The 26,369-nt window shown below is 37.9% G+C and overlaps 1 protein-coding gene across 1 annotated transcript in view; it reads right to left on the reverse strand.

Annotated features, from left to right (window-relative positions):
* The window catches only part of TNKS (tankyrase), a 215,657-nt gene that overhangs the window by 37,062 nt on the left and 152,226 nt on the right, over positions 1–26,369 (reverse strand). Inside the window, exons 12-17 of the mRNA XM_060653141.3 lie at positions 20,664–20,835; positions 14,203–14,282; positions 10,395–10,540; positions 8,012–8,177; positions 6,323–6,542; positions 5,925–6,034 (exon numbers count right to left, since the gene is read on the reverse strand). Of these exons, the coding sequence (XP_060509124.1) occupies positions 5,925–6,034; positions 6,323–6,542; positions 8,012–8,177; positions 10,395–10,540; positions 14,203–14,282; positions 20,664–20,835 (894 nt within the window). The remainder of the gene's footprint in view (positions 1–5,924; positions 6,035–6,322; positions 6,543–8,011; positions 8,178–10,394; positions 10,541–14,202; positions 14,283–20,663; positions 20,836–26,369) is intronic.

The following is a 26,369-nucleotide window of genomic DNA, read 5'->3' on the forward strand; positions in this document are numbered from 1 at the left end:
TTCTCTCAAATAGTTAAGTTCTACATAGCATAAAGTTTGTTTCTTCCCAAAAGTCCTCATAAAATAAGCTTCAGATAAGCAATTATGCAACAGTAACATTGATTCAATGATTGGGCTTTAAGAATAATAAAAATAACCTTATTCTTATAAACATATTTAGGGATGCTTAGTTTGGTTACCTACCACTAATGAATGCATTTTTGAAATCCATTTCAACTCCAATATTCTATAATTCTGTGCAATTGGCACATTTGTGTTCTTTATGGATACATTTCCTGGCATAACTTGATCACTTTTAATAATTAACTCAGAAGCAAATTATCTGTTGAGACTAAAATTCTGACTCATGCCACAGTATATTCAATTATCAGAAACTTTTGTGAGAATGAGAAGAGATGGGGAAGGTAGAAACAGAAATATCCCAAGATGAGATTTAGGCCACCCTTCTTCATATTTTCTATATGACAGCCTTTTGCTCTCTTGAAGACACTCACCTCAAAAAGAACAGACACTTTTTCTGAGGTAATATTAAAGCTTTTTAAAGATAATACAAGTACTTATTATTTCAGGAAAATAGTTTCAGAAAATAAAGAGAAGAAAATTTATTAGGAAAATACGAATGAAATAACATTTTTATTAAAACATTTTTTTTAATGTTTATTTTTGAGAGAGAGACAGCGTGAGCGGGGGAGGGGAAGACAAAGAGGGAGGCACAGAATCTGAAGCAGGCTCCAGGCTCCGAGCTGTCAGCATAGAGCCCGACACGGGGCTCGAACTCCTGAACTGTGAGATCATGACATGAGCTGAAGTTGGACACTTAACTGACTAAGCCACCCAGGTGCCCCAGACCAAATAACTTCTAAGGACACTCTTGCATTTGCTCTGAGAGTACAAGAAACAAAATAGGAGTAAAGGAACATCATGACACTAGGGCGTCTGAGAACAAGCTATGTTTTGTGATCCTTTTGGGATTAGGAATGATACATCATCATTATAAAACTGACTCTAACACAAAAGATAAAAATAGGTACCAACTGTGGTATTATCCAAATTACTTAAAACAAAACAAAACAAAACAAAACAAAACAATGGGGCACCTAGGTGGCTCAGTTGGTTGAGCATCCGACTTCAGCTCAGGTCATGATCTCATGGTTCGTGAGTTCGAGCCCTGCATCGGGCTCTGTGTTGACAGATCAGAGCCTGGAGCCTGCTTCAGATTCTGTGTCTCCCTCTCTCTCTGCCCCTCCCCTGCTCGTGCTCTGTTTCTGTGTCTCTCTTTCTCTCAAAAATAATAAATATTTAAAAATTAAAAAAAAAAGTTTAAAACAAAACAAAACAAAAACCCCCCAAAACGTATCTCCCTTATTCAAAGGATGTATGTTGAAAAGATATAGCTTTTTGTTCAGTTAACCCAAATCATGGAATAACTTCAAGCTTCTCTCCAGTAAGGTTATATGGCATTCAAACAATGCTTCTGATGATTCATTTTATTCTACTCCCATGTGTACTGGCAGGGTGATATAATTCGGTAGACTAATTCGCACAGGCTTCCAAAATTAGATAGTCCCAGGAAAACTACGTGTGTGTGTAAAATGAATTGTATACAAGTATATGGTATTTATTATTCAACTTTCTTTATATTGAATATGTAGTTTATGCTTGGAGAAACCAATTGCATGCTTGTTAAATTTGCTGACAGACATGTGAAAGGGCAATAAACAGGAAGGAGTATATTACTACCAAAGTAGATGAAAAACACAATTCTTAAGTCTTCTAAATAGCTACACCACTGGGACAAAAATAGTAACTGAAAATTTAAGGCTGACAAATGCAATAAATAAGCTGCAGCTTAGTTCTATACCATTTATAAGAACAATGTACTGAACTAGAAGGTCTAGAAAAGGAACTGAACTCTGCTGGAATGTTTCCAGAAGAAAGAGCCAATTAAACATAGCTTCAGAATCCAGCTGAAATGCAGAATGCTTTAAATGACAGATACTATGTAAATACCGTGAGGGCCTTAATTTAATTTTAGAAAGGTGGAAAGTAGGGAGAAGAGAAACATACTTGCGCTCCAGTTAGAACCATTTAATTGTATGAATGTCATGAAATCCACCCAATATTATACACTTTGGACAAAGCACTGAAAAATGAAAAAGTCAGCAAGTTGATTTATGAGATAATAGAAAATCACATGCTTCACGGTAAATAAATATTGAGGTCTTACATTTGTTAATAGAAAAATGAACTGTCTCGTGTAAATGCATATTAAAAATATAAGGCATTATAATACAAAACACTAAACAAGATAATGTATATTACCACTAATAGAAACTCTCATGAAATCTACACCTTTTATTTAAACTTCTTAAACTATGTGTTTCTCTGTTTAGAAAAACCGAGGTGGCAAAGTTCTTTCTGTATAAAATGGTTAAAGATATACAGACAGCAGTCTGAGCTCTCTAGAGGAAAAAAGGTAAAATACAAGTCAAAGAATAATTACCAATAAATAACAGCTTAAGTAGCTTTATGTAATTTCACAGACACCTCACATGATTATTTTATCCCCAGGCTACCAGTCATTATCTCCTACCGAAGCCAGTTAGTCTGCGTCTATTTCATGCGGATACTGAGCTGGTCAAGCACACACATTACTCCTAGGGCTGTGCAGCGTAAAAGTGACATACAGCCCTTATTCTAACCAGTAGGATGGCTGTGGGGAGTGACTTATCTTATAATAATAGTTATTATCCCAGATTTTGTAGTGCCTTAGGCTAGAGAATGCACTTTCCACATGCAAGGTCTCATCTAATTATCACAACAACCCTGTAAAGAAGATTTCAGCGTCTGAGTTCTACTAACGGGAAAACTGAAGATCAGAAAGATTAAGGCACTTCCTGAAGATGACTGGGTTACTGAGTCAAAGCCTAAAGACTAGATCCCAGATGTTTAGATCCTGAGTTCAGGTCCTTCCATTACACACAGCTGCCTGCAAGGTCTTGCTGGACTAAAACTCAAGAGTCATTTCTTGAAGAGCTGAAAATGGCAAAGTGTATAGTATCAGGGAGAAGCCATGTCAGCAGGGATTACTGGGTAACACTATACCCCAAACTACTCTGCGAATAGCTTTATTTTTAACTTAGAAGTTTCTATTTCATAGGAAGTACCACAAAAATCTCCACAAAACTGTTATTTCAGGGCAGGGCAGGGCACACAGCCAGGACAGCTCAGGCATCACTGGGATGAAGACAATATAACTAGTGTTTTGCCACTTTAATGTGGACCAGAGCCCTACGATTTCATTAAAATATCCAGCCAAGGCTCATTGTAACATGAATAAAAAGGGACTTTTGAAAGATAACAGATTTGTATACCCATAGATAATAAAAATATAATTCTATCTACCTTTTAGTTAAAAGACAGGGTAGCTTTGAAAATTTTTAGATTGTGTTTAACATTGGTCCTCGTTTTAAATGTACTAATTGAGATTGAGATAAATACTGATTTGATATGGTTATTAACAATAGATTATACGGTATACACATTGCATTAGATAAAATAATTTTGTAGAGCAGAGATTCTCAGTGGCGGGGATAATCTGACCTACTGCCAACCGGAATCACTGTGGATCATAAGGGATGCTACTGGGACATGTTGTACATGCCAAAACCCTGGCAAAAAAGAAAGGTCAAGAAACCACAAGGTAAAGCTTTTAGTGAATAACAACACATAGTCATGAACTCACAGATATTTGATTTTTGAATTCGTAAGTTGAATACCAGAAGGACTTTTAATGACTCAAAAACTCCACCTCCACAAGGAGGTAAAAATACCTACCATAAACGCATTATCTAGCCTGTTAACATTCTTCAGTAGGATGGGACAAACCAGGTTGACCAAAACCTCTACCCACATGCTCTTTACACAGCCTGGAGGATTTTCTGTTCATTTTTACTTTGAAAAATTACCTTCATTTACACAGAGCTTGGCAGCAGGGATGTGGTAACACACAGGATAACACGAGATGAGAGAATGAAACACAAAAATGTCCACTATTTGTCTCCCACGGAGTTAGAAGGAGAGAGCAGATGGATGACGGTGAAGTAAGTTCATGAAATGGCACAGGGGGCCTCTGGTCTGGGCCCTGATTGCATTACACCTCCCCTCGGCTGATGGAAGATGCTTCGAGGGAACGTGAAAGAAGACAAGACTGACCTGCACACCGCACTACTCGTTAACCACAAGATAGATCACGAGACATTTTGATTCTCTCCTCGCGCTAGTCACCACATAATACACGTGTAAGTAACATCTCAACACCTTTCCGATCAGAGAAAAGGTAAAATACTTGACTTTTCAAGGAAGTTTTATGTTCTTTGCTCTCTGTGACAGCTGTGAAGACTGTGACAGTGGAAGACTGAAGGGACAGAGCTTAGCCACAGCCACAATGTGTAAAATACACTGAAAAGCACACAGACCCACAGAGTCTACATACAACTGACCGTGTAAGTTTTACCAGGTTGGGGCAATTACTCCTTCTACTGCCACACCCATTCTTACTCCAAAGACTCCGCTTTAAGTTCTACTGGACCCATCAGTTTGATAAACTCTTAACTGAAGCTTTATCAAACAGATTAGTGGAACACAGTATGGAGAGAAGGATCACGCTAAGAAGTGAACGTTAATCTCCAAACAATACGTATTTGTAGTTCTAACACAGAGGTAAAGAAATTCTACATAACTGTGTAAGCAGATGGTAGCGGTAAATATTTAGCGTGTCTGGTCTTCAGGAGAAACATATGCTGTGCAGTGAAACTGGGCATCTTATATGAAGGAAGGTTAAAATTCTAATAAATGTCATTAAAGATAATCATCTTTGCACAGATTACTGCAGTTCCAAGAGGATTTCAGTATAATAATACATGCAGTAAATATGGTAACTTTTGATGAATTTATGTGACATTTGGAAGTATAATTTTCTTTCCTGTTTGTCCAACTCCAACTAGACTGTTTGCTTTTCTTAAGAGTATTCCCACTCAGACTGTCATCTCTCTGAAATACAGATTTTTGCAGAGGGGATATGAGAAGATGAGGACATTCCTTATGGAGGGCAAGGGGGAAAGACAGTAAGAGAATATGGAAATCACAATGATTAGGTTTTACTTAATAGCTTGTTAGGCTTTTGCAAATCCAGAAACTGTCCTCAGCAATAGTGATTCCAGCTGTGAGAACCCCTGGTATGTACGATCGGGCATCTGTGGGTTTTTATAATCAAATAGGGATTTAGTGAATGAACAGATAAGCACATGAACATTCATCCTGCAGGATTATTCCTGTGTGATTCAGGCCTGAGTGGGCCTGGGTGACTTCCAGGCAGTCAGTTTCAACAGACATCATCAACACACTGCAAAACACTCCCCTTCCTCGTCCTCTTTCAGCTGATGATTACAGTTCCAGTGCTTGGAGAATGGCTCTGGACTCTCACTGCGGGGCTTTAGCTAGTCAATCAAATTCTACGAAACCGTATGTACCAAGAGCTGAACCATTTACCTGAATATTTTTAAGATGCGGACGATAAACAAAAGCAAGCATGATTTCTATGCCTGCAAATAAAAAGCCTCCTGGGTCTTACGGTTTCTAAAAGCTCTATCATCTGTAACAATAAATATTAAATGAGCAGCCATTACACACCTATTACTGCGCTAGACAATGTGAGGAGAACAGGGAGCTGTAAAGAGCACGGCCCTTGACCAAAAAGGTAGTTAAGCTTAACTGGGAAGGCTAGAAACGCGCTGAACAGGAAGACTAAGATTGTCCTAAATTATGTTGTTGGTTAGGTATCTACTTACTTCATGCACAGTATGCATTTGATAGAATAGTAAATGTCAGTGAAGTTTTCTAGACTTGAAATGTAGCATGCTCACCCCATAGGATGCTGCGTTATGAAGAGGAATTAAACCACCTTTGTCTTGGGCATTAACATCTGCTCCGTGCTCCAGAAGATATTCAGCTACCTCCAGGTTATTGTAGCCTGCTATTAGAGTGGAAGAGGCGAACATGTCAGATTAAAGAACTATATATTTCTATCTATGTATACAAATCACAAGGGGTGAAAAACGTGACGATTTTAATACTTTTTGCTCATCTGAGCAGCTGATACTACTCTCACGTGACTAAGAGCCTTTATGATAAGGCGTCATACAAAATGAAGCCAATCAAAAGCATTTTACTATTTCTGTCCAGCGTCTCCCTCATCTTCTGGTGAGCTGTATCAGGTATCCGAGCAAGCACCGTGAGCCTCAGGGGGGCTGGGGGCGCTCACCCGCCAGGTGCAGAGGGGTGGAGTTTCTGCCCTGGGTGTCCCTGCAGTTGATATTCTCTGGCGTGCAGAGCTTCTGCACTCTCGCCAGGCAGCCTTTCTTGGCAGCGTCCAGTAAGGCGGCGTCTCCCCTCAGCAGGTCCTGGATGTCCGTGTCTCCCTCTTTTACCAAATCTAATGGTGTGTTTCCATCTCTGTTCTTTTTGGTTGGGTCTGCTCCATGCTAAAACAACAACGAGACAAAACCAAATGGGGTTTGTATTTTCTATAGTACCTTTCTTAAGGTCTTTTTAATTTTTAACTTCACCTTCATTCACCCAAAGAAAGGTATCTATATCCTGTATGCATTTTGAAAAACAGAGGCAACACCCGCCTTTTCTTTGTAAATTCCCTGCTCAGCAATATGGTGGATCAGCTTTGTAGCTACTTCTCAGTGGAAAGTCTAAGTCTTAGGATCAGTGGTGACAGTGAAGTGGGGAAGGGGCTGGGCACCTTTTCTGTGTCATGTCATATACTTTCCCAGACACCACGCTGTCTCCGGAAACCCCTTTTCCTTTTAAGAGCAGCCTGGATATTACTTTTTGACCAGATTTTAATGACATAAAGATATTTAGTGTGTATAATGGGAAGGAAGTAAGAAGAGGAAGATACACCAGTAGAAAAAGTACTTGATTCTAAATGCAATCAATACCAAAGTCTGCTAATTTTTTACTGTTTTCATTTTAAGTCTTAACACCTCATGTGAAATTAGGTGTAGATGTGTTAACAATGGATTTGATTTTAAAAGTTGAATCATCTACACCTACAACATGAAATGAATAAAAGTCAAGGACCTTTATTATGGGCCTGACAGACTGCTACCAGCCCACTGGAGAAATTCAGAATAAACCAAACTAGACAGTGAATTCACAGTGACCTGGAAGTTCTTTGTTTGTTTGTTTGTTTTTCCTGGAAGTTATTTCTTACCACCTAGTGAAGGTAAAAATGAGTATCAAATACATTATTATCCTTAAGACTCATAAAAACATATTTAATGGCATAAAGGTGGTGGGGACAAGAATTCTATTTATGTTTAACCAGCATAAGCTTTAAAAAAAAAAGACAGAAAACTACACAAATATATGTCTGATCATTTCTCACATCTTTTAATCCACAACATTATGTTAGTTTCATATAACTATTAGTTCCTACTATCTCGTTGCTTTCCCCCAAATTTATATGAATAACTTTGTTTAAAGATTACTTTGTATTTTAATAAAAATCTAATATCAAAGTTTTTATAAGACATGTACGTTTAATGTTGGATAATGAGCAATGAGTTTGTTAATAATAATACAGCTACTAAGAAAAAAAATCAAAGTTGATTGAAAAACTTGTTTCTCCTTCTACCATGTTTTCTGATATTAATACCACAAGTATAAGCAATGCAAACAAATGCAACTCTTTCCAAGACCTACCTTGATGAGTTGTGATGAAATGAGCTCATCAGATCAGCTCAGAAAGATACTTCAGACACTATTCAAAGCTATGCAAGTATCATGTTATCACACTCAAACACGCCCCTAAAATAGAAAATGTAAGCAATCTCTACAGCACTTATTGTACTTAATAATTCACTGTGATGTAATTTTCCATACTAACCGAAAAGCCAATGCAATTACTTTTTATTTTATAATTTTAAAAATTACATACTTTTAAAAGGAGCTTGCAGATTTCATATTTTCCTTTAGCTGCTGCTTCATGCAGAGGGGTAAACTTCCATAAGTCCGCCACATTGACAGAAGCCCCATGCCTTACTAAAAGTTCCGCTACCTCATAGTGTCCATATGAACAAGCATTATGAAGGGGTACCAAGCCACTAAACAAAAGAAAATTATTTTTAAGACATGTAACAGATCTTTGTGTTAAGATGATACTTATAATAAAAATGATGTTAATTCTTCTTTGGCAGTGACTATGATGAGCACTCACTTAAAAAGAAAGAATTCTCCCTGGGTCTTGAAGATACAGTCACCCATTTCCAAGTAAGGATTAATAATTTCAAAAACACCCCTTTCAACACAAGGATTTCCCCTAGCCTCTTGGTGATGGGACAGAAATTTCACAGCAATCCTATGCTTAGAACACATATAGACAGACCCAGAGAAAAGGTTCCATCACAATATTTTTAATTAAAAAATTTTTTTTTAAGTTTATTTATTTTGAGAGAGAGAATGCAAGCAGGGGAGGGGCGGGGAGACAGAATTCCAATCAGGCTCCACCTTGCCAGCAGAGAGCCTGATATGGGGCTCAAACCCACAAACTGCAAGATTCATGACCTGAGTGGAAATCAAGAGTCGGATGTTTAACTGACTGAGCTACCCAGGCGCCCCTCCATCACAATATTTTTAATTCAGGTTTCATCCTGGTGATAGGGAGAGCAACACTACAAAGTGATTTCAGGAATATTTAACCAATAATCTGGTTTCATCCACTCAGATTTTCTTCCATTTGGGTTTTCCTAATGAAAATGGTATGCCTACTTATAAAATAGACAAAAAAATTTAACTAATTTACTCAGTCGACTAAGTTCTACCTTCTGTCTATCATTTTTATTTCTGAATTACTAATAATTCAGCAGTGGCTTCAATGCACAGATTTAATATTTAGATGTTATATTTAGATGTTAAGCAATGAAAAGTCAAAATCCAAGTGATCCAGGAACTGTAGTACTTGGTGAGGAAAATAATGACACCAACCATAAACTCTAGTTGCATGAGAAATCTAGCCACCTCAGCTCATGAACAAACTATTCTGAGACAACTCCAAGCTCTGGTTAGAAGGCAGCTGGCATTCTAAAAGGATAGAAAGCCGTTCCTATAAACAGGGTGCAATGAAAGGATAAGCTTAAGTTGCACTTAAAATATAACAAAAACAAGGTATCAAATGTTTTTTTTTATTTAGAGATCAGTACTTTTGTTTTTAATATTTTGAGATAAAACATATTAAGTGCTGGGGCACCTGGGTGGCTCGGTTGGTTAAGCGTCTGACTTTGGCTCAGGTCATGATCTCTCGGTGAGTTCGAGCCCCGCATTGGGCTCTGTGCTGACAGCTCAGAGCCTGGGGCCTGCTTCGGATTCTGTGTCTCCCCCTCTCTACCCTCCCCCTCCCCCACTCATACTCTGTCACTCTCAAAAATAAAAAATAAAATAAATAAACATTAAAAATACTAAGTGCTAACTACAATGGGCAGTAGAAATAAATGTTGGTTGCTCTCCAGTGGACTACAAAACTTCAAGTCTGATGTATCCCTTTTAAAAGATAAATCCATAATGGTTAATTAAAGTCTAAATTGTGTGGTTTAATTCTACAGTACTCTGATATGTAATTGCACAGAAAAGTGCTTGCTTATTTCTATTTTGAGATGATATGAAATTAACTCAGAATATGGAAGCTCATTTCAGTTAGAACTTCCTTCTTGCATCACTAAATAGCTGCCATGGCTGCTTTAAACTCTGACTAGATAAATTAAAATAATTTAGTAAACTAACATAAAAATACAGAATATCTGAGTTGGTAAAAATAAAATTATGTGTCTATTAATAGCAATGACGTTGGGATGGATGGCTTCTTTTGGAAAGAGATTATACATTTTTAATAGCAAAAAAAAGGACACACAATAAATTATAAACTATATAAACATATTCATACAATGCAGGAAAATACTATGATAGGCATTAAAAAGATGAGATGAACAATTAAGTACAGATATGGAAAGCCATTCAAGACCTATTTCTGGGTGAAAGAGCAAATTACAAAGCAGGCTGCATGGAATGGCATCTGCATTTATGTTAAAAACGAGCCCGACCCCCCACAGCAGCATTCCCACTGCTTTTAAAAAGTCTGGAGGATTACAACAAAATTTTTATCTAGAAGGTGGGGTGACAGGAATTTTCGTTTTCTATACTGTATGTTTCTATTAATGCTTTAGGTTTTAAAAAAGCATGCATGACTTTTTTAACAGGGAAAAGAATCTGAGACTTCAACCACATTTTAACAATTTTTAAGTCCCAAACGGCTCAATTCTAGCACCTACCCTTTGTCTTTGGCGTGGACATCGGCCCCGTGGTGTAGGAGGTACTCCACAACAGACACACGATTGTAGCCTGCTGCAAAGTGTAGAGGTGTAGAATGCCGACCCTCCAAATCTCTGCAATTCACATTTTGAGGGCTGCAAAGTTGCTTTAGTGACACACACACACAAAGGACATTAATATTTATTCATAGGTTTTGCTCCAAAATACCGCAGGCATCTTAGATAAACTGTAATTTTCTAATGAATATTTATTTCCAAAGATTGGATCACGCAAGTGATGTTTAAAAATCAACACTATGCCTGGCTTCACAGTGTCTACAAATGTTCTTACTGTTTACAGAGCAATTTAATCTTTTTTTCATCATTTCCTGGCCAAAATCCTAATCGAAAAGAAAAACCCGGCATAAAGCAAGGCTTTCCAAGGCAAATGATGCCTTCATTTTTCATCCTCACAGGGCGTTTCTCCCTGAGACTGACCGCCACAGCGCGTCTACGGTCCTGCACGCGGTCGGCTACTCCTTCCTCAAGCAAGACCGACCCTGCTTGACTGCAGAACCACCCAGAGCTCCTGGCTCTGCGGATATGGCAAGCAGAAAGCCTCCAGAAAAAACAAATTCTGCCTGGGCCACCCACTCGGCCCCCTGACCCACTACAGCAAAGCCGGGCAGTCACCAGGGCTTGAGCTGATCTTTGGGAGATGTCCGTCTGACTCATAGAGTCAGACTGATTTCAGTCATGCTCTAGTGTTTCGCCTTCCCTTTCGTCTCCTTCCGAATGCTACTGTCTCAGCACAAGCTCCATTCTGTCTGCTTACACGGCAGTGGGAAGCAAAGAAAGGCCAGTAGGCTGTGCCACTGGTGGTGATAGATGAATTATAACGGTATGTGAATAATAATCCACAGTTCATTTAGAATCTCATGTTCTTTCAGTGAGAGAATTACTGTCCGTGAAGGGGCTCATCATCTCCATCTCACAGATAAATACACCAAGGTTCAGAGAGGCTAAGTAGCTTGTCCTTTTTCATAGAGCTGGTGAGGTAAAGGTACAATGAAGACCCAGACCCGGTTTTCCTGATTTGTGATCTCTTGATCTTTCTGCTCGATCCCTGCTTACTGTCTTAGTTGCCCTCGTTCAGGGAAGTGATGTAAAGAAAGGTAATAGAAGAACAGTCAAAAAAGCCGAGACAACAGTGACATTTTCTAGGCTACAAGGTATGACGGCAGGACTTTCCAGGCATTTGACAATCTTGCTGCCACTCCTGCCACTGTAATGAGCTACGATTATATAAAAACTAGGACCTTGGAAGGCATCTGTTTCTACGGATTTACTGACGAGGCGCCTTCAACGTTGGTAGGGTAGAAACAGGGCTTTTCAGGTGGTACAATGCTTACATGACAGAAGGAAGTCTGGGCCATAAGGGAGAGCCTACGATCTCATCAGCTCTATGTGGAAAAGCCCCAGACTCTAAACTCCGAAGAGCCACTGTCATCTGGCCAGGTCATACATCTTATCCTTTCACGACAAGTGAATCTGTGGCTACATTAATACATATACTATAGAATCAAAAAACAGAATAAACACATAAAGTAAAACGAAAGGATACAAACATTGGTAGCAAACACCTTCTACTGGTATCCTACGTGATGAAAGCTGCTTCATGCTGCTGCTGGTGGCTCTTTAGGCTGTTATACTCTAAATTCACTTTTTTTCCATGCAGAGAATATTGGCAAAACAGGGATGAGGTAGGGAATAAAACACAGCTCATTTAGCCAGGTCCCCAAAAATAAAAGCTCATTTTGCTTATTAAATATTTGATTTCTAATATTTGAAAGTTCTTCATTCTCTGTTCCATTTCACTTTCTTTTGAGTGCCAAAGAATTTCACATCTTTCTCACCTGGTCTCCACAGTTTCAGTCAAGCTGTCTGCTTTACTCAGCAGACAGCCTTGCCTCTAATTCCTAATTTTTAAAAATACTTTCTGAAGCCTATAGGGAAAGCAACCTACCACACTTAATTCTCAGTCTGTCCTTTGCTTTTTTTCTTCTACTTCCATTCCATTCATAAAAAATTATTTGGCCTTTACTGTGAATGGACTGTTTCAGAAACCTGAAAGCTGTGGTATATTTGCCTATCAGTACATACAGAACATGTGGAATTAAAAACTACATATTCGGGAAATACTAAACGATTAATTTAATGATAATGGGCACATGTAGTAAGTCTGGAGCCCAGATTATCAATGCTGTGATGCAGAAAAGGAGTCCTGATCACTTTTCTATTTAAAGATTTTTTTTTTAAGTGTATTTATTTTGAGAGACAGAAAGAAAGAGAGTGCAAGAGGCAGTGTGTGTGCACGCATGAGCAGGGGAGGGGTAGAAAGGGAGGGAAAGAATCCCAAGCAGGCTCAGGCTCTGTGCTGTCAGCACAGAGACCGACACAGGGCTCGATCCCAGGAACCATGAGATCATGACCCGAGCCGAAACCCAGAGTCAGATGTTTAACTGACTGAGTAACCCAGGTGCCCCTAAAGATTTTCTGTTATTAGGATACATTTCAAATGACAAGAAGTATGTAATTTTAATTATGAAAATAAAAAGTATATAATTTTAGATCTAAGAGAACTTTAAGATTTCTCCCCAGTGGCTATTACAACTGAAATTTACTATTTTTTCTTTAAATAACTTAGATGTTCTTGTAAGATGGAAGAGATGTTAGAAATGGCCACATACTGAAACAAAAATAAAATTTCTGCGCATTTATTGTCATTTTCAACCAGAAAGAATGCTAAAGGTAGTGTGCTAAAAATCACAAAAATAGAGTTTGCTTAATAAGTGACAAAGTTTAGTTTGTAAAAAATAAAGTTACGACTATCAGTCCCAATTTCACATTAGCCTTTCTTTAAAAGAAAGAAAGAAAGAAAGAAAGAAAGAAAGAAAGAAAGAAAGAAAGAAAAACAAACGAAACCACAAGACCAACCCCTAAACAAGAACAAAATGCCACCTCTTTCTATCACCCCTGCATGAGTGGTTACAGATAGGAAGTGTATTTATTTATTTAATGTTTATTCATGTTTGAAAGACAGAGAGAGACAGAGCACAAGCAGGGGTGGGGCGGAGAGAGAGGGGGACACAGACTCTGAAGCAGGCTCCAGGCCCTGAGCTGTCAGCACAGAGCCTGACACGGGGCTTGAACTCACAAATCGCGAGATCATGACCTGAGCCGATGTCAGATGCTCAACCAACTGAGCCATTCAGGCGCCCCGGAAGTGTGTGTTTTTAAAAAACATATTCAAGATCAGACTATTATTTTATATTTGAAAAAATTAAATCTATAACCATGTTTCTATACCACAAACAACGGCTGTTGAAATTTTCCTGGCAAGCAGAGTTACATAGAAAAGAAAATCCATCCTCTGTACATAAGTAATTCCAAATGGTTGCAGGATCATAAGAATGCTTTTCTAGAGCAATTGTTGAGAATCTCTTGGAAAAGTTGAAGAAACATTGTTTTGAAATTTATTGTACTATTATCTGGGCTTGAACTAGCTTAGAAATTTATGAGTGTGGCCAAAAGTAACAGTTTCATTAATATAAGTGAAAATAAAAGAGCTTTCATATAATCAGAAGAAAAGTGACTAAAACTGGTTTAATGGATATAAAGCACGTACTAGGAAATCTTCCTGGTTTATGGATCGACTTTGTTTTTCCCTTTCATTGTTTGGATTTGAATGGTTTCACTTATAAGCTTAAAATGAATTGGTTAGCAAAGTTCAATAGTGCCACCCAAGATGTTAAAAGCGCTGATTTACCTTCACAGTTTCCAAGTCTCCAGCTTTAGATGCCTCTAAGAGCCGATAGTCAACATCAGAAGTGCGTATAGGTGTACTTTCTGAATAAAAGAGAGGAGAGATTAGTGTTAGGTTTTAAGGAATCACAGAGTTAAGAAGGAAAATCACTTGGTGAATGGAAAGAGGGATTAAGGGGTCAGAAATTCCTGAGATATAATCTATGGATTTTCTAAACTGTTTTCAGATGAGAAAAAAGTGGCTTCTTATTTCAATTTACATCCATCTCATCCTAAGCCACATTAAAAAAAAAGTATTTATTCTGAGAGAAAGTGAGAGAGAGAGTGGGGGACGGGGGCTGGGTACAGACAGAGTGAGAGAGAGAGTGGGGGATGGGAGGGTGGGCACAGAGAGAGTGAGAGAGAGAGTGGGGGAGGGGGGATGGGCACAGAGAGAGAGAGAGAGAGAGAGAGAGAGAGAGAGAAGAGAATCCCAAGCAGGCTCTATGCTGTCAGCATAGAGTGCAATGTGGGGCTTGAACTTACAAACTGTGATATCATGACCTGAGCCAAGATCAAGAGTTGGATGCTTAAGTGACTGAGCCACCCAGGCACCCCCATCCTAAGCTACATTTAAATAAATTCGAAGACACATAAATCCTTCTCTGTCCCTACTATGCTAGCTTTCAAATCTTCTGGCCAAAACTTGGCAAAAGGGAATAAAGAAACATAGAACACAGTATCAAGAACATCTTTATGACACTTTGGTCTTACAAAGTGCTTTCGCAAAGCTTTGCCATTGATTTTGTTGTGGAAACCTAGGGAAGCCACTCAACTTTCAGTATTCAATGTTTAGCCTTTTTCTTTTTGGCCTCAACTTCCTCAATTGGAAACAGAAATACTACTCTCAAAATTAGTGATCTCAGAAAATATAATCAGTGTACTAAAATTCACATTAATTCACATTTATTGAATGGCTTCAGGGAAATGCAATAAAAAATGTCTGTACAATTGGGAGATGTGACAGAAATGCCAAATGGAATATAATTAGATTAGGCCATTAGGTCCAGATGTATGAAGTTAACAGATGAAGTGTTTTGATTAATATAAACCAAAAATTCATTACACGTAGGCCCAAATAAAAATTTTTTTAAAGAAAACAATGTACAAATATGTCACTCAAAATATGTTTGTGGACATTACGTTGGCCTTTCTACTGCACATGTGTATACACACTCACGTAACACAAAAGGAGTGAAGTCCAGGAGATCTGGATTTTAACAGTGATGATGGACAAATCACTTAATAGCTTAGTTTTTGCACCTATAAACTGAGTGTTGGGTTCCCTTAAATCCTCTTGCAGATTTAAAATTACATTATCTTTTGATCAAAGATCCTTCCTTGAGTCCTCTGTCTACATGGGAAGATCAAGTGATGCTATGAAAAGGTTTTAGATTTCAGAAGAAACAACTTCAGCTCTTTCTAAAGTGCTTCATTCAGGAAGAGTGGCTTTTACAGCATAAGTTTTGAGAACTCTTCCATAAAAGATAAACTGTGTTTATTTAGTCATGATATTACTTAGCAGATAAAATGCTAAGATTAAAGGGAGGAGAGGAAAATATTTCATTTAATGAAGTACATTTTTGAAACATCAATAAGTATTTTTCTTTAGACAAGAGCTTATTATTCATTAATTTGTGGAACTGTCGAGGAAAGAAATCAAGTCTTGCTCGTCTTCAAGGTCCTTTTCACAGAGAACATTCAGAAAGCATTTGCTGAACTGACTTCCACCATGCTATTTTATACTGGGGTCAGTGTGTCTGGCCCACCATCACTCTTTCTTTGGCTGCCTTTATCCCGTTCTTTGTTTTCTCATTTGCCTCCTTTCTCGGTGTGCACGACTTTGCTGCATTAGTGGGTGAGAGAGTCGGTGTGGATATTATGTCTCTGTGACAGTAATTCTCGCAGCTGGCAGAGCTCACAGAAACATCCTTTGGATGTATATAGGTAATATTTCGCAAAGTGAAATGACAGTTGTTTATGTCTATAGAGTTAGAACTTTGGATATTTTCAGATTCTAGCATTTGAGGGATACTGCTCGTATGGATAAGTGTTTTCATTCTATCAATTATTTGAAATTGGCATATTGGTCTTGATACAGACTACTTGCAAAGGGTTATAACTTTACAATCAAGCAAAAATTTTTATGCAAATATAAAAATATCTCTGAGAACTATGGAGAAATTCTTACTCCTTGTCAAAGAGTAGAAAGTAGTTATTTAAAGATATTGATTAATTACTATAGAAATTATAGACCTTTGCATCCATTATAAATCCTGAACAGGCTTAGAACAGATTCATTTCTGGGAACAAAGTAGTAGCTGAAAGGATATGTATACACCCAGGAGCTTCATACAAAGAGAAACAGAATTAAAAGAAGGATATAAAAATGAAGTTAAAAGGGAACATAGGTAAAATAAGAGTAGCTGATATGCAAAGTACTGTATCAGTAAATTCCTTTATGAGCACACTGGCTTTTTCAGAGTATGAAATTAAAGATTTCACTTAGAGTCAAAGGCTAAAGATAGGCTTCTAATTTTTTCTCCAATTCTATTCTGGCTTACCAGAATTTTAAAAAGAAAATAAAAGAGAAGAAAAGAAAAAAAAAAAGAAAAGAGAAGAAACCCAAACTGAAAGTTCCAAAGGTCAGAAGGCAGTTTGCTATTAAAAAACAAACAAAACAGAACAAAAACAAGTCTCCTGTAGACTGGCTGTCACTGGACTGGCAATAGGTCTTACTGACTTATTTCAATGTGCAAATGTAAGTGGGGATTTCAGTATTTAATTTAGCTCTTATAAATCTCCAAATCCTTACCTCTATAAATGATTAGGTAAAAGTAATGGAATAGTCACACTGGAATATACAGTCAGAATAATTCATTCTAGGGTGCCTGGGTGGCTCTGGTTAAGTGAGTGACGTCAGCTCAGGTCATGATCTCGTGGTCCATGAGTTCAAGCCCCACGTCAGGCTCTGTGCTGACAGCTCAGAGCCTGGAGCCTGCTTTGGATTCAGTGTCTCTCTCACTCTCTGCCCCTCCCCTGCTCACACACTTTCTCTCTCTCAAAAATAAAGAAACATTAAAAAAAAAGGAATAATTCATGGCAAGGTCTAGCCTAAACATACTGTTTAAAAAAATTTATCTGTGATGCTGGATATATTCTTTATCTATGGTAATATAGTAGCCACTAGTCATATGTGGTTAGGACAAATGATGAACAGATTTAAAATTTTTATTTAATTTTAGTTAATTTAAATTTAGCCACAAGTAGCTAGTAGCTACTACACTGGACACAGCAGAATATAGAGAAAGCAGGTCTGGAGAAAAAAGTCAAATCTTCTGAAATCATGTTTTAAAAATCTGGTTCATTGGGGCGCCTGGGTGGCTCAATCAGTTAAGTGTCCGACTTTGGCTCAGGTCACGATCTCAGGGTTCATGAGTTCGAGCCCCATGTGGGGTTCTGTGCTAATAGCTCAGAGCCTGGAGCCTGCTTTGGATTCTGTGTCTCCCTCTCTCTGCCCCTCCCCCACTCGTGCTCTGTCTCTCTCGGTCTCTCTCTCTTTTTCAAAAATAAACATTTAATTAATAAATAAATAAATAAATAAAATTCTGGTTTATAAAAAGCTGCTGACATTAATTTTGACATAAATACTGCCAACAGTTTACAATTCAAACTTTATTTTATTTTTAAAGTATTTATTTATTTTTAAACTATTTTGAGAGAGAGTGAGCAAGTGCACAAGTGCAGGAGGAGCACAGACAGAGAAAGAGAGAGAGAATCCCAAGCAGGCCCTGCACTGTCAGTATGAAGCCTGATGTGGGGCTTCAACCTATGAACCATGAGATCATGACCTGAGCCGAGACCAAGAGTTGGACACAACCGACTGAGCCACCCAGGCACCCCTAATTCAAACTTTATTAATGTAAACTATTGGCAATTACTGACTTGAGAGCTGGAAGTGCAGGTTTCTAAAAGTGGATCTTAAACCTGGTATCAACATTATTAGTTAAATGTATCTTCATAAAAATGTTACCCAGAACAGAACTCCAATAACCTGGTATGTATCCTATATGACTGATGCATTCTTTTAGGAGTCATTAGAGATATAAACTGGAATTGGATTAGTCCACAGACTAATATAGATACTCAAGTTGCTCACAGAAATATTAATTTAAAACATTGTATCCTCGGGGCACCTGGGTGGCTTGGTTGAGCATCCAATTCTTGGTTTCAGCTCAGGTCATGATCCCAGGGTCATGAGCTCAAGCCCCGCTCAGCATGGAGCCTGCTTAAGATTTTCTCTCCCTCCCTCCTTCTCTCTGCCACTCTCTCCCACTCGTGTGCATGCTCTCTCTCTCAAATAATTAAAAATTAAAAAAAAATTGTCTCCTCTTCCAAAAAACAATTCCCATTTCAAAACCTTTCTAAGGGCAAGATTTTATCATATAATTCTACTACTGTATTATTTTTCCATATCAATAAAGAATATTAAGAATTAAACCAAAAAGTTCTGGCATATCCTATGTTAAGCATTTAATTACCTATTTAATGTTTTATCTTCCAAACAAACTTCTAAGAAGAATTATCAGAATAATTGAATAAAATATTTCATTTGTGATTCAGTATTTAATTTTATCTTTTACCAGAAGTCATATACTCTAATTGCATTGATTTAGAAGACATTTAAGAAACATTAATGGATCAAATCTGCCTAATTTATTCAATCCTTTCTTCTCCATTTTGTCAATTATCTCTAAATTATGCGTAGTATTATTAAGAATTTTTAACGTGATGGCTGTTTGCCTGATTTATGGTTACAATTTAAAGAAACTAACTGAAAATTCAGCACTAAATGGTTCTTGGTAAAAAGCAGAAGAAAAACATTTAGAATGTTTGAACAAAAATCACACCTTTTGGAATTAGAATTTACTGGGAAGGCAGAACTATTTCCTAGTCAAAGCATGATTACCTCCTTTAAGTAAATGTTCTATTGCTCTGTAGAAACAGGAAGTTAAATGAAGTCATGTTTTTCATAGTTTAAGCTTGAAATCCTATAACAGGAAATTTCATTCCTTTACGATCTTATTAGTTTTGATAGTAAACGTGTCCTAGATAGGGCTTACTTCAACTCAAGATCAACCATCTAAGACTGAAGTTGAACGATACTACCTCCCAATGAATTAGCCTGAGGAAAGTAAATCCTAACTACTAGCTCTTACAGTGTGGCACACTCTTAGGGGGTTGGTTAGCTCTGATTCAGCTCTAACACATATGAGCTCCACAAGTCTGGAAAGTTCCCTATTTTAGTAGACAGCTGTGATGCTCAACTGTGTTGTACTTTTGGGGGGTCTTTCAGATATTTGTGGGGTATATTTTTATCTTCTAGTGTAGTTTTGCCCAAGCTATTACTATTACAATAATCATAAATTATTTTATTGTAACTTACTGTCATTCTTTATATTATAGTTAGGGCATTTAATATGAGTTTTTAGAAGGTAGCTGTAAAGGTAGGTCACATTATTTATACATTTCATTTCTGTATAAGAAAAGGGGATGTTATAGAATATTCATTACAAAAAGGGGGCACTGTGCCTGATGGCGTAAAGAACTACTGGGTTACAGGCAGGAGAAAGAAACTGGGACTCGGGATTACTAGTCTGTAGCCTTCCTTCTCCATTTAACTCTTCCAGTCGGTTATGTCATTCTAGAGCAGATATGACCCACAGACAAAATAAAAGGGATGGGAAAGAAGAGTCAATTACACCAAATTAATTCTGTCCACCATTTTTTAATAGCTAGACTGTGTTATTTCCTCTAATTTGGGGGCTTGGGAAACTAATCTACTTTCATATCTGTTTACCTTTGATTTCCCTCAACAAGTTAAAGAGTTAAAATATCTAATACTGTTCTAGGAAGGCACTACCATTCGGCAAGATTTTATAATTATATTTAAGCTAGAAAAAAAAACCAAGATAATCTCATAATGGCACAATGAAGGTAAGAATTACAAAAAAGCAGGTCAGGCTATCACATATGTAAGAACAGTCAATTAAAGATCATTACCATATGAGTGATTTCTAATTTTCTCTATTTGATAGATTTGAGAGCTACCATAATTCCACACTGTTTATATGAGCCTTAAGTCACCTCTGGTTGTCACACCCTGAGTCGGATTTTCAATTTAAAACTGAAAAAACAGAGCATAGGTCTCCTTCTCATGACACCTACCTCACTCCACCAAAAAGCCTGATAGGGAGGGTCTCAGGCTAAACTGGGAGCAAGGAGAGGTATGAGAGATGCTCAGGCAAAGAAAGCCTTCCAAGGAGCTACTTAAAACAAGCGGTGCAAAGTTTGTCTGCTTAGATCGGTGGCCGTGAAACGGGAAGCGGGAAGCCGAGACCTCACCATTCATCTGCTTTAACTCACCGCTCAGAATCTGCTGCACGGCTTCGTTCCCCATCTGCGCTGCCGTAAAGCCTTGTAAGGAGATGATGGAGGGATCGGAGCCGTAACTCAGCAGGAGGCGGCAGGTCTGCAGGTGGCCTGCTAGGGCAGCTCTATGCAAAGCAGTCTGACCAAGAGTGTCCAGTGCGTTCATCTGAAAGATCATTGGGTGGGCACACGGCATTGAGCATCTATTTGTTCCCTTTTACACCCTAGCAAATAAGTTTCTACGAGAAAAATAAATTGTCAAAGGTTTTTGAAAAATGCCACAGACTATTCACTGTTAACCTTTGTTTTCTGCTTCTGAAAAAATATCCCTTTCTTAGTCTCACCACCTTCCAAATACAAATGACGACATACTCATCCTTTCCCTGAGTACTGTCTTCTTGTCCATCTTCCACGCCCGGCCACTCCCCTCAACAACTAGGATGTGAGATCCCTGAGGGAGGGACCCTGACCTGCACTGCCTGCCACATCTGAGATGCACATTAAATACTTCTGGATGAATGGGTTTTACCAAACTTGCTCCTGTAATATAAAGACAGCAGGGTATGTAGACAAAGACAAAGTAGCTAATTACATTTCTCTTCTAATTTTAGTAAATAATTATAACAGAATGCTCTCATTGAATTACCAAAACATTTAACAACCCCCCCCCCCACTCCGCCCAGAAAGATTTAAAGGTTCAGATGTTCCATTTTTAAAACTTTGAAGAGTTATAAAGGAAGAATCATTTAGCTAGTCTTCAGACTGTTTAAGACAACATTAAGCTTTGGAATCACATTCATAATTTGATCAAACCTGTTTTCCAGGAGGTCCCCCAAAATATCCAGGATGCCCCAGTAAATACCCTCTATTCCAATCAGACCACAGTCCCTGTTCATTGTATATGCTGCTCCTTTCAGACAAGCCCTCTGTCTGCCTTTCTGGATTATGAAATCCAGTGCAAGTCTCATCTCTCTCAGGAAGTGTTTTTGTTGCTTAAAGGCTTGATGATTACTGACTTTCCAAATATCCATGTCAAGTTAGCACTATCTTACAAATTATAACACCTGGGTAGTTTTTGTTCACCAAGTTAAAGTCATGGCTATTGAGAATATGGATTGTATTATATAGGTTTTCTGGGTCCTCTAGAAAGCTCCTCTTAAGGACATGTAGTGAATTCACAAATATATGCTAGTAGGTTATTTTAAGCATTTGTCCACACCCACCAAATAAATACAAGATTAAGGAAAGAAAATATTTAAGACAACTGATCTCTATGTCTCCAGTCTTTCATCATTATTAGTAAGGCGGTCACACTTGTTCAGGCAAAGGTTCATCTAAATTCTTAATGGTGTTTCACAAAATTTGCCATGAAATACTGACATATTTAATTAGATCTCATTTGCCAGCAGAAAAGCGACTGTTTATACAGGCAACATAAAAACACAGCCATTACCATGTATTGATGGAAAACATAAGCTACCAAACTAAATTTCTTGACTTTTTCTATGAACATTTCTGTTACTTCACCACAAGAGAAAAACTTAAAATTGGGAATATTCTAATCATTAATGATTTTCTGGAAATTGCATAAGAAACTCACTAAATTATTTAATCAGAGTGACAGAAATTCTCAATACAGCTTGTTAAACCACGGTAACATGGTTTGAGAATTACTACTCCGAAATTCAGATATTACCTAAAGTTATTCTTCAGCTCAAACTGAGGGTCTCTTCAGTGCCTTCAAATAACCTTGAATTCTTCAGCATGTCATTTAAGACCATCTGTAATTTACTTTCACACTCCCTTCCTTTCTACTATATTTTTTCATCACAATGTGATAGGCCTGCTATGCTCTAGCTTTATTAGATCACCCTGGAACCCCATTTTATGAAGATGTTCGTTTCTAAAGTCATTGCAAAAGGTAAAGTTTGCCTTTGGTCAATATTATCCTTGAAAATACCTTAGCAATGCAATGGCAGAGACAGACCTAGGGTTTCTCAGTAAATTCAACACTCGTTTCACCTTCAATGTGTGAACAGATCAACCGAACACCAAAGTACATACAGTATCTTTAAACAGTATAAACACACTACGTGTGAGGAGAGGTTCTCTCAATGCATTTGCATGGTGAAACTGAGTGCAATACAGAAAACAGCAGATTCCCTTCTCTCTCTCACTCACCCTGGAGCATGCACTCATGGAGTGAAATCGGGCCCCAAATCACCACTCTCTAACGTTATGTACATTAACTTTTCTTGTTCCACTCCCCCTCTCGGTTTTGGATGGCTGCTTCTGAATGCAGCTCCACTGACACGTATTCTCATTTCTCTACCCAGTAATTATTCTCTTCTCACGCTCCTTACCCTCGCATTTGGCTGTCAAAATTAGAACCAGGTTGTTTACCTCCAAAGAAGTCTTGTAAGGAAGGGATGCAACTAACATTTACTAAGCACTTGCTAATATCAGGCTCTGTTCTAGATGCTCTATTGAAATTGTAAGCGACTTAAAAGCAGAAATTATGACTTAATCTTAAATGTAACTCTTCCCTCTACCCTCCCCACTCCCAGAAATATAAAAGGTATAGGGCATTTCATGGAGCTTCACTAATATCTTGTGAATAAGTGAAAAAAATAATGTATAAGTCGTTTAGAGTTAATTTATAAAAGGAATTTTTTATGTTTAGCTGAAAAAAATTCCAACCATTTGATGAGGACTGATTGGTAACACTAGAAAGTTAAAACCATGCTGATATACTGAAGCTTTGTGTCCTCATCCCTGTTTATGTATAGAAGGCATCTGCTCCTTCCCAAGGTAGTATTGTATTCTAATATTTCAGAAAACCAAACTTTCTTAAAGTACAAGACAGATCAGTGTAACATAAAATTCTTTGCTTTAGAAAATGTATTTTTTATAATGAGAGAATTTCCCCCTCAAACTCTAGTTATCACAGCAACAAAAGAATATGGAGTGCTTTATCAGACAACATAGCTGAAGCACTAGAAGTGATAGAAAAGTATCAGCGATATTTAACAGGAGCACTCATTCCATGGAAACAAGTGGAATAATTTGGTGGAACTGTGTACAACCCATAGAATGAACAAGGATGGATGACAGGGAAAACATTAAACAAACATCCCACAAGGGTTTTCGTGAGGAAGGGTTATTCCTTACTAGAAGCAAATGTCAAATTTCTCAGATTCCCCGATCTCAGGACTCCAAGCTGGTCCTTCTATGGTCCAAAGATATCAATGGCAGCTCTGTGCAAACAGCTCCATAAATCTCAGCGAAAGCCCAAAAGGATGTCTCATACATCTATTGTAAGAGAGAAGAAACCTTTCCCAGAGGACTTCTCCTCATGCCTGGAACCAGAAACGCTTCCTGAAGCCATGCCTATACCAGTCACTAGCAAGGACAGTAAGATCACCAGAACTGTGTCAGACCCAGCCTTCTGTGGAGCTCCCAAAACTGAACAAAGTAGAGCTCCACAGAAGAAGGTTGCTGAGGCAAGCTATGGCCCGTGGGTGAATTCCGACCAGGTGACTATTCTGTACTGCTTGCAAGCCAAGAACGATTTTTAGGTTTTCAAACAATTACATTTAAAATGGCTAGAGAAGTATCCATAAAGCCTAAAGTATTTACCATCTGGACTTTTAAGAATGCATTTGCTGATCCCTGTTCTGAAGCAAAGAAGGGGGAAAGTGATTATTGGATGGGAAATCAACTGTCTGTTGGAGTCATTACTGACCTTTAAATTGATTCAAAATTAAAAACAAAAATTAAAGTCCCTAACTTCCTCTTAGATTTAACTTTATCAACACCCTTAATGTTCTACCTTTGTTTACTCTTTTATCCACCAGTCACGGGATACAATCAGGGCTCTCTACAAGGTGGTTAGTCCAATTTTCTTCCCTCCACATGTGTAGTTCAAGGCACAGAAGTCCAAAATGTACGTGCCTTCCAAGGTTGGTGATAACTTTGTTTTTAGAGGGCAGCAGGAACTATTTTATAGGACTACACCTGTAGCGTGTCCCCGAGTTTTTAAATGGGTCATCTGGCAGGATTTGCATTGCTGCTCTAATTCAGTTTCACAGTAGAAAAGTGATATTTTGGAGCTAGTCTATATTTCACTGTGGTCCCAGAGAGTTACAGGGAGCGTTAATTGTTTAAAGGTTCCCATAAGTTTGGATTTATGACTCTGCTACCATTCTGTAAGTTACACAAATGGCAAATGATAGTAATTCACTCTACTGATGGAGAAATATAGGAGATTAAATGACTTGGGCATGTTATCCACAAAATCTATATATGAAAGCACTGGCTAAAAGGGCCCACCAACGTACAGAATATAGCCCATGACCTGAAAGTCATGCGTTTGTGTGTGTGTGTGTCCTCCTGGCTTTGACAATTTTGACTCACACATTGACAATTCTTCACTCAGTCAAAAAACAGGCTTAACAACATTTAAAATATTCTTTAAATGTAAGAATCAAACTCCTAAAAAAAACCCCAAAATACAGTCTTGTATTATACATATAATTAAGTACTTAAATGGTCATTCAAGCTGAGATAACTAAATAAATGAGATTGCCACTCACAGGATTCTTCTAAGAACTTTCAAATTAAAAAAAAAAATGTATAAATATATGCATATACATATGTATATTGCTCTCTGTAAGTTTTATGTTTTTAACCTAAATGATATATTTGACAGACTTTATATATATACCACCATTAACTTATTATTCATATTTTAAAGAGATACAACCTGTGTGTGTGTGTGTGTGTGTGTGTGTGTGTGTGTATAATTTGAAACCACCAACATACATATTTCTGGAAGAATTCAGGGAGTTTTGCATCAGTTTTTGTGACCAAGTCTTCTTTAGAGCCAGTCCTATTTCCATCACAATCTCCACCATGAGGATATGATATAAGATGCCATCAAAGATGCTTACCATTCAGCACCAAGGAGATTATTTTCACTGAAGTACAGAAACTGACTCAAATAAGAAAAATGCTACATATGTGTGGTTAGGACTTGGCTTGAGAAAAAAACATATCTGGCAGTTTTAGAGACAAAATATATTCCCCCTTTTTCCCTTGTATCTAGAGAAAGAAACCTGAGGTATGCACTTTTTTTTTTCTATTTCTGAGTAGTAATTAATGATTTTCCTATAGAGGGTAATTAGATACATGATACAAAATCACAATGGCATCTGGCCTGAAATATATGTCTTATGTCTTATGTCCTGTAGGACATAAGACTATGATTCAGGGTCGCCTGGGTGGCTCAGTTGGTTAAGTGTCTGACTCTCGGTTTTGGCTCAGGTCATGATCTCACGATTTTGTGAGTTCAACACCCGTGTTGGGCTCTGTGCTGACAGTGGAGCCTGCTTGGGATTCTCTCTCTCTTCTCTGCTCCTCCCCTGCTCACACTATCTCTGTCTCTCTCAAAATAAATGAAAATAAAACTTAAAAAAAAATCATTAAAAAAAAGTATGATTCAAATATGCCAAAACAATCCTGAAAACCCCAAACCAACTATAAAGAAATGGCTGAGGGGAGCCTCTCAGTATTCGAATCCGTGTGAATAGCCTCGTCTCAAAGTGCTAACCTCAAGACTGAGTTAATCTCTCGCCTAAACTTAAAGCTATTATTGTCCACATCACTTATTTGGTAATTAATCATGAACAGTTCTGTGAT

Source organism: Panthera onca, chromosome B1 (genome assembly GCF_046562875.1).
Source record: "Panthera onca isolate mPanOnc1 chromosome B1, mPanOnc1 haplotype 2, whole genome shotgun sequence".
Classification (NCBI taxonomy): Eukaryota; Metazoa; Chordata; class Mammalia; order Carnivora; family Felidae; genus Panthera; species Panthera onca.